At 34.5% G+C, this 11,632-nt stretch overlaps 1 protein-coding gene across 1 annotated transcript; it reads left to right on the top strand.

Moving 5' to 3' along the window:
- The first annotated feature begins 8,489 nt into the window (after nt 1–8,489).
- Nucleotides 8,490–9,102, top strand: LOC149578186 (uncharacterized). Its single transcript, XM_089799607.1, has 2 exons — nt 8,490–8,606; nt 8,776–9,102. Exons 1-2 carry the CDS (start codon nt 8,490–8,492, stop codon nt 9,100–9,102), a joined length of 444 nt encoding a protein of 147 aa, XP_089655733.1.
- Nucleotides 9,103–11,632: the final 2,530 nt, after the last annotated feature.

Below are 11,632 nucleotides of genomic sequence, written 5' to 3' on the forward strand. Positions count from 1 at the left end.
AGATAAAACACATTCTCTAATTCAAAATTATTTCTTGGTATATATATGTCACATCAACATCATACGGACCTAAGAACTTATGAAATTTAGGTGGCTAACTCCATTGTTCTAGTTATGTCAAAGCAAAACACTAGTGTTAAAAGAGAACAATAGTATTTGAGACTAGGTGTGAGGGTAAGCACCAACTGCCCAAAAAAAAAAAAAGTGCTTAGAATTTACTAAAAATCTCAATGAAAGACTTGTTGGCTTTATAGAGTGCATTCTCTAACCTCAATATTCACATCATACACTTTTTCAATAGATGAATTTCCATACTTATTCTTATGATAAGAAATTTCATTTTTTTAAAATGTCATAATCATGTTTAAATAAAAAATAAAAAATATATAAAATGAATATAATTGTTAATATACTTTTTTGGAGAACAAAGTAGTGAATGCAAAGAAAGCAGTGAATACACTAATCTTTCATGTGCAGTGAATGCCTTCAGATCAAATAAGTAGTGAATGCAAGTAAAACAAAATTGTGCTGGAAACTTCAATTTAATAGTTTGATAACTGAATAATATAAGAAGTCACGATTGAATCACTTCCACAACCTCCGTCTCTCTAAATTCTCCTCGCTTTAAATAACCTTATCATTGTACAAACACGAGTTGTCAAGGAAATTATTTTCAAATTATTGAAGAAGAAAGTGACAACGTCACAGATTTGAATTACCTATATTCATGCATAGGAAAATTGAATATATATATCCAATCATCAGGCAGTTCAAATACAAACTGGATGATAAAAGAAAACAAATAACAACTGATTGGGAGAATAATCATCAAATGCAAAGAATGATTGGAAAAGACACTCATCGAAACGCAGAATATCAATAAAAATAGAGCAAGCAATACCAAGTAAGAGGTAAAGGCGGTGGTATAAATTAAATAATTGAAGCTTATACATTTTCACGAGCCACGGTCTGTGTCTGAGTCTTGTAAGTCATTACTGGGTCAAATTCAAACAGTTGCCACCCGATAACAATTAGAAGCATCTTCTTGATCTATCAATTTATTAGATGAAACATTAGTGGAGAATAATCTGAGAAATACGACGAGCATAGGGAAAAGTGCAAATTGCACAAAATATACAAGAATCTAAAACTCTTATACGTACTTTGAGAAAAGAAAGTATTCCCTATCAAGTGCTTTAGCGACCTCTTATCACTTTGACATTTTGCAAGCAACACTAGACTCTCCAACTGTTGGCAAGGACACAATTTTGAACAATGTCAAGGATATCTTCGCCTTTAAATAAGACGACACGTTGAAGGATCCCCTGGAAAAATAGAAATATATTTCTCCAAAACCAAGTATTCTAAAGTGGGAAAAGGATGATCTGTAAATTCCCAAGCTCCTCAAAGCATGATCGGGAAAAGGAAGCCTCAGTATTCACCTCATAGGAAAAAGGTACTCTCTTAGAATAAACCTAGCAGCTCATTCCTAGAATCGAAGTTTAGATGGTGAAAAGTGAATCACCGTAACAAATCATAGAGGATATAAAAAATACAACTAACGCATTATCCCTAAAATCGCTATCTCAAGAGACACGTGGAAAAGACCCGTCTCTAAAACCTAGAGGGATCCATTAGAAAAAATTGAAAATAGGAACTTAAAGGAATGAACAAAAATACCTTACCAACCTTTACAGATGACTAAGTCCAAACCCATGATCAATAATGAAAACCTAGGTGTATATATTATGCCTCATAGATTAGCAACAATTCCTTCCTCAAGCTAGTTTGGTAGGAATTATAGAAATCTTGGCCAAAATACAATTTTAAAACTTGCAATCACCAACTTTCAGGAAGGATCTAGGGTAGGGAACTGTAAAATAGAAACACAAAATGTCAAAACTAAGGATCTGGAAGTATCTATAGGGGTTTCAGTCCCTCCAAAGAACCCATCTACTAGTTAGGAAATAGTCTTATTGTGAGTGATACAATTAGTGAGAATAGGTGGAAGAAGTGCCAAGATTAGGAGTCTTTATGCATATTAGAATGGTTTGGCATCTAAAAAGCTTAACCTGACAGCATGGTCGAAGGATTTTTGTGGTGAAAAGGTAAGTATCTCCTCCCTTACTAATCACTTGTTTTACATTCATTGCAAAAATAAAAACATTATAGATGATTTCCTTTTAGCTTCATATTGCTTTAAAAAAGATTTCTCAATTAAATTTATTAAAAGGGAACCAAACTTTAGTCAAACTTTGGCTAAAAAGCACTAAGCACCAATATGGGTTGTTTTAAAATCAATACCAACAAAGCTAATTCATAACCAAATTTTAAAATGAATAGGGAATTCTTTAGGTGAATTCATAGGCATTGAAGATAATTATACAGTCTCTAACGATATCAAACTCTTAATTAATTTAGAATTAGGGAAACAAGAATTAAAACCAATAAAACTCAAAACTAATAGATCAATTATGATTTAAATTATACAAGATATGAAGGTCACATCAAGGAAATCATTAAAATGGATCCTTATAGAATAATGAATGTTAAATAAATTGATAGGAACTCTTCTCTCAAGGAAACCTTTCCATTTCAATGGCAATAAGAAAAAAGATATTACCAATAGAGGTCAAGCCCACAGATAAGGATCATTTAGAAGCTAGGGATCTAACAGGAAAGAGTAAAAATCTTGTACTAAAGTCATATATAACAAGAGAGATTGATAGCTCAAAAGAGGAAAAATTGAAGAAGATGAAATAGTAGAAAAGAGCTATGAGAACACAATTCAGTGTCAGGTTCATTGAGTGAATATAAATCTATTAGAAGTAAAAAATAACCAACGATTAGAGAAGGATAAAAATATAGAAGAAAAGAATATCATTGAGGAAAATATATATAGACTCCCACAATGTGAATATTGTTGACAAGAGAATCTTTTTATAGAAGATATTAGGAATAATATTATCATTAATAACAAGCTGGCCCATGACATGATGTTAATTAATCAATTGATCTAATGGGAGAAAGCTCACAAAGGTCACTTCTAGGACCCTAGCTAGTCAAAGACAATAAAAAATAGAGTAGAGCATAATAACACATCAGTAAAAGAGAGACACAACCAAATAAATGTTATGAAAGATTAGAATTCAAATAAAAGAAAGGAAGAGACAAATCAAGTACTCTTTACAAAGAATAGTACAATTGAGACATCAATAACAAAATAAACTAATTCAAACACATAGAAAGAGCATGATAATCTAGTAAAAGACACCTTGATAGAGAACAAGCCTAAAAATGAGCTACAAGGTCACACAATAGTAATGAAAAGTTAAAAAAAATAAAGATCAAGCGAATAACATCTCAACTGAAGAGCTAACAACAAGTCACACATAGATCAAGGAAGTGGGAGTTGATTGTTATTCAAAGGAAGCACCAACAACAAAATTTCCTACATTAAGCACATCACAAATTAAGGGCAACTCTCAATTTTTATAAGTGGATATAGAATTAATAAATGGAGACAAAGAAGATTATGTCTCAACCAATGCAACAGAAGCGGTGATTTAGAAATTGAGAAAGAATAATTAGGGAAATATAACATAGAAAAGGCTAACAAAATTAGGGACCCAATATTAGAGGAAGGGTTTAACAACAAATGTAGTCCCAAATCTATTTAGGGAAAGAAATAAATGGAAAGTGTTGAAGCAAATCCTAAAAAAAAGACAAAGGGACTACTTAGGTAATAGAAAGACAACTAGGTATCATAGCAACTAATCGCAAAAAGGAAAAATAAAAAAAAGAATTAGAAGTTATATAAGTTCTAGAAAATGCCAATAAGAGGTAACATCCCCTCAGAGAAAAAAATATACTTGGCAACTGACAAGGAATAGAAGCGTGCAAGGAGAAAAAGTTTACTTCTAATCTTGAAAAGAGTGAAATTAGAGAAAAATATGTTCAAAATCAATTAACAAAAGTTCAGAAAATGACATTGAATAAAGTAAATATAGAGCATCAATAGTATCCCCCATTCCTTTGGATGAAGTTGACTTAGATGAAGAAGAATTCCTGAGGATCTCAACACTGAAGAAGATGAAGAAAGTGAAAAAGTGATGAAGGAAATTATATGGCTAGTTGAAAGAATCATGGAAATGAATAAGAAAGAATTTGAAAATAAGGATTAAAGGATAATACAAAAACACACAATTTAACAGATACCAAGGGAAATAGTGAATCAATATTAGATAAAACCATAGTCTTAGGCACCTCAATAGGATAGGGAGAGATAAACAATTGGATATAGTAACAATAAAAGAGTATAATTATGTAAAATAAAAGGAAATGAAATCTAATCCACCTTCCCAAGAGAAAAGAGAAGATGATTTTAGATATATTACAATTGAGGTGGAGACATTTCTATGGGAATCTGAATTGATAAATCAAGAAGAAATACTAGATAAATGGGGCATTGATAGAAATAAAGAAGGAAAGTTCCAAAACTAGGAGGAGTTTGGGATCTAGGAATCAGAAGAATTTCGACAAGATATAGAAAAAATAAATGAAGTAATTAATCAAATTAAGAAAATAGTAAGGATAGATATAGACAAGGATTATAGAGGAATTAGTACCAAAATTGTGAAAGAGTTAGAAAAAGAATACTCAAATAAAGAGGAAGATGAGCCTATTGCTACAAGTGTGCAGAATGCTAGTAAAAATATAGACAACCTTGGTATCATAACAAATTTGCAAGGCTTTGAACATCCAAAATATGAAAAAAAATGAAAAAAGAGAGGAAGAAAATCCTTAACTAAACTTAGAGCAGCTACAAATTTGGCTGGTAACCAGAAAAAAATTAAGGATCTTCTAAATGTACGAAAGGGGAAGTTCCTTCCCATAGAGCCATGAAGCTAACAACATGGAATTTTAGGAGCTTAAATGCTCATGAAAAAATGCACTTACTCAAGTGCAATTTAACATTATTTGAATAAGATATATTATTAATTCAAGAATCAAAACTTGACAAAGAAGAAGCAAAAAAATTTAGAAGAAAACTAGGTTCTTGGAAAATGGAATTAGTTGATTCAATAAAGCCCCCAGGTGGGATTAGTATTGTTTGGGACCCAAGGAGGGTATACTTTACTCCATTTGTATCCAATAATAACTGGATGAGGGGAAGAGTAAAAGGCTTCAAAATCAAAATTCAATTCCCACTTATTAATGTGTATGGACCAACACCAACTACAAATAAGAAAAAAATATGGAATGAGATTAGTAATTATCTAGAGTTAAATCCACAAGAAAATATTTTTATTAGAGAATATTTTAATGTAATTCTAGATTTAGGATAAAAAGTAGATGGATCCACAACCATTAACCAGGTAATATTAGATTTTAAAGTATGGTTTGCAAAAGATAACCTTATTGACATTCCTACATCTAACAAGGTCTTCACATGGAATAATAGACAAACTGGCTTTTGTAACATGACAAAAATATAAAATTAACAACACTGCTTTGCTCTGCAACTTTGATACCTATTGCCACCCATTTTCAATTTTTGAATTCGGTCATGGCAAGTCTTAAGCCTCCAGACCCTCTACCCTGACCTAATTTGCAGATGGTGTTAACTTTGCGTAGGGATTTGGAGAACATGATAGATAGGTGTGGGGCCATGGGGGTGGAGGGGAAGACTTTTTTTGACCCTACAATCTTGGGAAATGGTGGACCTTCTGGTAGTCTAGTGGAAGGCATATAGAAGATGACAGATGGAACCATTGGATGTTGGAAGAATGCACTAGTGGGTTCACAGGTGGCTAGTTTTTTAATGGAGGATCCTAAGATTTCTCATAGTGTTAATGGGCCAATAATTTCCCTCTCGGATACTTTGGTGGACAATGTTACCTCTGGCCTCAAACTATGTGTAGTGGGCAGTTTTCTTGCCTTCAAACCCACGATTGAGATGGTTCATAAGTGGGTGAGCCAAAAATGGAAGATAAAGGGTAGTGTTGGTATTTCTGCAATGCCAAGTGGCCTTTTCTATTTTAAATTCACAGTGGAGGAGGATATCAATCTCATACTTTTGGAAACTTGGTATTATGGAAAGCATTCTCTTGCTTTAACAAGGTGGCACCCAAGCTTTGATGCTAGTGTAGAGCTTAATAAGCTAGCTCTAGCTTGGGTAAGGTTACCTGGACTACCCCTTGAATTTTGGGATGAGAAGATACTAAGGTGGGTAGGGAATTCCTTTGGTCACTTTGTTACTAAGGACAAAGTGACAGTGTAAAAATCAAAATTGGTGTATGCTAGATTATGTGTAAATGTGGCATTGAATCAGGCCCTCCCGACTGTGGTCACACTAAAAACTAAATGGGGAGAGATATATCAACCCATAGAATATGAGAATGCGAGACTTTTCTATTAGAAGTGTGGACAATTTGGACATCTTATAGTTGACTGTAAGGCCTAATTGCAAAAGGATAAAAAAAAAGAAGGATCCCCAGGAATTGTAAAAGAAGCTGTTGGGGAACCTTTGAAAGCTCCAAGATTGGAGGAGGAGACTATTGACCCACAAAATATGGAGGTTAACATGATTCAGGATACCCCTATCAAAGGATCTAGGGGGCAAAGTGAACCTAAAGTGAGGGAAGCTTTAGAGGATAAGAAGAAAATGGAAGAGTATCCTATTAGACGTAAGATACAGGAATTAATAAGTTCACCCTTAGGGAAACTTAAGGAAGGATAAATGATGGAGGAAGGTGATATAGTGGCACACCACTCCCTTCCTAGTTCACCAACAAGTCTAAGAGATAAGGGCTTTCAGGAACATATAGCTATAGACTGTGCTACCTAGGAGAGAGTATATATCCCTCTAAGAATGATAAATGCTTCTCTAGCTGAGATAGTAGCAAAAGTGATGGCAAGTCTAGGGAAAGCTGGAAAGGAACTAAGCCCCACTTCACCACAAGAGGGTGATAATGGATAATGGGAAGTTTAGAAAAGGAAGAGAAGTGGGGGGGGGGACCAGATGTAGGAACATGTGGGACAACTGGAAGATTGACTAGTAGAGTAACTAGGACAAAACAAGCAGCAAGGGATGTGGCTAGTGGTAAGCAACTCACATTGGAGACTATAACAAAAGGTAAGAAACAAAATTTCTCTCTTGGAATCTAAGGGGGCTTAATAACTTCCCAGAAGAAATATGCTCTAAAATAATGTATATTTCAGGAAATGTTGATTGTGTGTTAATTCAAGAAACAAAAATGCCTAGTGCTAATTTTGATAGAATAGTTAGTCAACTTTGGCTTGGGGCCACCTTCATGCATATGGATACTAATGGAGCCTCAGGGGGTATTGCCACCATGTGAAACCTGTGTTCAATGACAAGGATTGAGATATGGAGGGACATAAATTTTATAATAACAGAGTTTCAAACTAGTAACAAAAAATGGGGGCTTATTAATATCTATGCTTCTAATAATAAGGTAGGGAGGAAGGAAACTTATGGTGAGCTAGAGAGGATTATAGAAACTATGAAGGATAAATAATTAATGTGTATGGGAGACTTTAATACCCCCCTCTATCACTCAGAGAAGTTAGGAGGAAATAGAGATTACCCTGAAAGCTTGCATGGTCTTCATGATTTTATGGGACAAGTGGATTTAATTGATGTTGAGTTGAGAGGGAACCCATTTACTTGGACTAATGATAGAAAAGGAAGTGATATCATTCAGGTTAAGCTAGATAAGCTGATGGTGATAGGGAACTGGAATTGGTTAAGTAACTCCCTTTTGGAGAATCTCACAAGAACTGCTTCTGACCATTCCCCTTTAATCTTCCATTGGGAGCATGGTTTAAAAGGAGAACTAAAACCTTTCACGTATGAAATAATGTGGCAATCCCACCTAGAATTCAAAGATAGAATTAAAGAATGGTGTAATATAAGGATAGATGGTACTGCAATGTATAGACTTACTGCAATGTATAGACTAACTCAAAAGTTAGATAATATAAGGAGAAACATTAAGGATTGGGCTAAGAGTTCCTTTGGAGATTTATTCAAAATCAAAGTAGAAGTTGAGGAAAAACTTAAAAAACTTCAAGGGGAGATTTCTGAGGGAAATAATATGGAAAATACCACTTAGGAAGAGGAAGCATATAGAAGAAAATGGAAGGACATCATTTTGAGGGAGGAAATTTTTTGGAAGCAAAGATCAAGGGTCCAATGGTTAACTAAGGGAGATAGGAACACTACCTTTTTCCATAGGTTAGCTTCCAATCATAAAAGAAGGAACACAATCAATTGGTTGGAAGGAGAAGGGGGAAGAGAATATAAGCACCAAGAGGAGATGGGAAGACATGTGGTGGAATTTTTTAGTAGGGCTTATAATAAGGATAATAATATAGGAAATCATGTTATCAAAATAAGTTTTATAAATATGATCCCATAGGTGCTTGGAGATGTGGAACATAATAGCATTCTAGGAAGCATCATGGAGGAGGAAGTGAAGAGTGTTGTGTTTTCTATGAAAGCTTACAAGGTCCCAGGACCTGATGGTTTCCCCCCAACTTTTTTACAACAATTCTGGGAGGTCATTAAAAGTGAGCTGGTTTGGGCTACTAGAGATTTCTTTAAAATGGGGAAGATGCTAAAAAGGATAAATAAGACTTTTATTGCTTTGGTCCCTAAGACTTTGACACCCATGAGTCTTTAGATTTTAGGCCTATAAGCCTTTGTAACACAGTATATAAGATTTTTGTAAAAGTTCTGGTTAATAGGATAAAGCCCTTTTAGAAAGCATTATAAGAAAACCACAAAAGGGGTTCGTGCCAGGAAGACAAATTCTGGATGCGCTGATAACTACTCCTAAGATCATACATTCAATGGAGAGAAATAAAAGACCTGGAATGGCCTTCAAGCTAGATATCTTTGAGGCATATGATAAAGTAAAGTGGGACTTCCTTTATGATGTGCTTGAAAGAGTGCGGTTTAATGGCAAAGTTATAAATCTTATTAGGATGATGGTGGCTATGGTCCAATATTCAGTACTTCTAAGTGGCTCCCCTTGGGGCAATTTTGAAGTGGAGAGAGGACTAAGACAATGAGACCTGCTATCTCCCTACCTCTTTATTATGGTAGCAGAAGTTTTGGGGAGATCATTCTCTAAATTTGTAAATATACTATGTGTTAAATGGATTAAACTTGCTACTACTACTGATACTAAAGTATTACGACAATTTGTAGATGACACATTTCTTTTTGGAGAATCCTCTATTATGGAAGCTAAGGCATGGAAGAGTATTCTCCATAATTATGAAGACAGTTTAGGTCATTAAATAAATTACTCTAAAAGTAAGATTTATTTTTTTAACACCGATGCTTTTATGCAGAGGAAGATTAGGAACATTTTAGGCTGTCAGTCAACCAACCTCCTAGATACTTATCTTGGTCTACCACTAACCACTATGGAGGTGACTAATGACTTCTGAAATACTATTGTTGAAAGAATCCGAAAGAAGCTGGTAAGATGGAAAGGGAAAATTCTAAGTAATGTTGGTAAACTATAGTTACTCTCTATGACTCTCTAGGGTATTCCAATCTACTTTTTACCCCTTTTTAAAATTAACCAAAACATGGAGGACAAAATTGAGAGAATATAGAGGAATTTCCTTTGGTTTGAAATGTAGGAAAAGAACAAATTGAGTCTGGTCAACTAGGAGGATGTATGCAAACCAAAGTAGAGGGGGGGATTAGGAGTGAGAAGACTTCGTGACCTGAATAAATCTCTGCTTGTGAAGATTGGATGGAGATTGGGATAAGACAATACAGATTGGAGCAATATCATGAAAGCTAAATATTTTTCAAACTCCTTATTCACTTGGAATCTCTTTAACAATGATCTCCTAGGAGGCTCCAAAATTTGGATGAATATTGTTAAGAACAAAAACATATTGAGGGAAGGGGCAAGGTGGATAATGGGGAATGAGAAAAGTATCAGATTTTGGGAGGATAATTGGATGGGGGCGAAACCCCTGGTTTACAACTAATTTAAAAGACTAATGGAGAAATTAAAGGAGGAAATGGGAATGAAGGTGGAGGATTATATTGACTAGGAGAGGAAATAGAAGAAACTGCAAAAGGATATGTATTCCTCGGAGAATATTCAACTTCTTATTGAGTTGGAAGAGTTGCTGGGAGAACAAAGACTGCCTATTCTAATCCAGGAGGATAAAGTGGTATTGAATTTAACTTCTAGTGGTAATTTTAAAGTCAAATCGACTTACAAACATCTCTTAAGTAAGGACTTTGGCCTCCCAATATGCAGTAAAGTTTGGATTAGTAATCTCCTCCCTAAAATCAATTTTTTTTTGGTGGGCTGTTCACCATGGTAAAATACTAACACTGGATAATCTAAAAAGAAAAGGATTTTTTTATCACAAACCAATGCTATCTCTACAAAGAAAAAGAGGAGAATATCTCTCATCTATTCCTTGAATACCCATATACCTTAAAGATCTGGGCACTAGTGTGGGAGAAATTTGGACTGTGTTGGGTGTTGAAGGATAACTTAAGTCAATTTGTGGAAAATTGGAACTGTCCCTTCTATCACCCAAAGCTAGTATTTTTGTGGAGAATTATTCCACCATATATTTGGTGGCATATATGGAAAGAAAGAAACAACATAATATTTTGGGAGGAGGAAAAAATGGAGGAGGTAGTCATGGGTATCATGGAAAAATTGCTAGAGGAAAATATAGGGATTGCTAAATGTAAGACACCGAAGGAAGAACTAGGCAGGAAAGAATGTCAAATAGCAGAAAAATGGGATATTCAAGGGGATTTTTACCATTTTGATAACTCTAAAGTGTTAAAGAGACATCAAACAAGATGGAAACTGCCAACTCTAACAAAGGTTAAGCTCAATTTTGATGGTACTACAAAAGGGGCATAGGAGTGGTAGGTGGAGTGCTGAGAAATGGAGATGGTAATGCACTATTAGTCTATTCTAGGAAGTTTGGGGGATGCAATGATAATTTGGCAGAAGCGATGGCTTTGCTTTGGGGTCTTTAGCTGATTAGTGAAATGCAAATAAAAGAAATAACTATAGAAGGTGACTCCAAATTAATTATTGATTTGGTGAAGGGAGTTTCCCAGCTAGGTTGGAATATCTAGACTATCATCATGGACATTAGACACATATTAGAAGGGATGGAGAAAATCTAGTTGTAGAACATATACAGAGAAGGAAATGTGGTAGCGGATGTTGCTATCGCTATGGGGTTTGAATTAAAGGCAATGACATGTTGGAGAAGCATGGAAGGCCTAAAGGAGAAAATTAAGGCCTTGATATGCAAGGAAAGAGGGTGGAGCAAAAGTTTAATATGGCAACACAAATAAAGGTTAGTGCCAATTTTGGCAATATCATATCTAGGATGGCAAAATTTGCTAAAATTTAATAAAATTTTTAAGGGAAAGATGAGGAGGCACTATTGTACAAATCAAATAATGAATGGATGTAAATTAAGGTGTAAGTTATTTTGCCATTATGGTAACATAAAGTAAAATTTGAAAAAAATTCTTTTTGTAAGAACGAAAAATATCATTACTAAGGCTGTTATAGATTTTAGGGATGTT

The sequence above is a fragment of the Cupressus sempervirens genome, chromosome 1, assembly GCF_028749045.1.
Source record: "Cupressus sempervirens isolate cs-2001-9-10 chromosome 1, ASM2874904v1, whole genome shotgun sequence".
NCBI lineage: Eukaryota > Viridiplantae > Streptophyta > Pinopsida > Cupressales > Cupressaceae > Cupressus > Cupressus sempervirens.

Excerpts from the sequence above, each read along its gene's own strand:
- LOC149578186 (XM_089799607.1), top strand. The coding sequence starts at position 8,490 with ATGGAGGAGGAAGTGAAGAGTGTTGTGTTTTCTATGAAAGCTTACAAG. Across the intron at positions 8,607-8,775 it reads AGGTCATTAAAAGTGAGCTG|GATAAAGCCCTTTTAGAAAG; the intron begins GTTTGGGCTACT and ends TCTGGTTAATAG.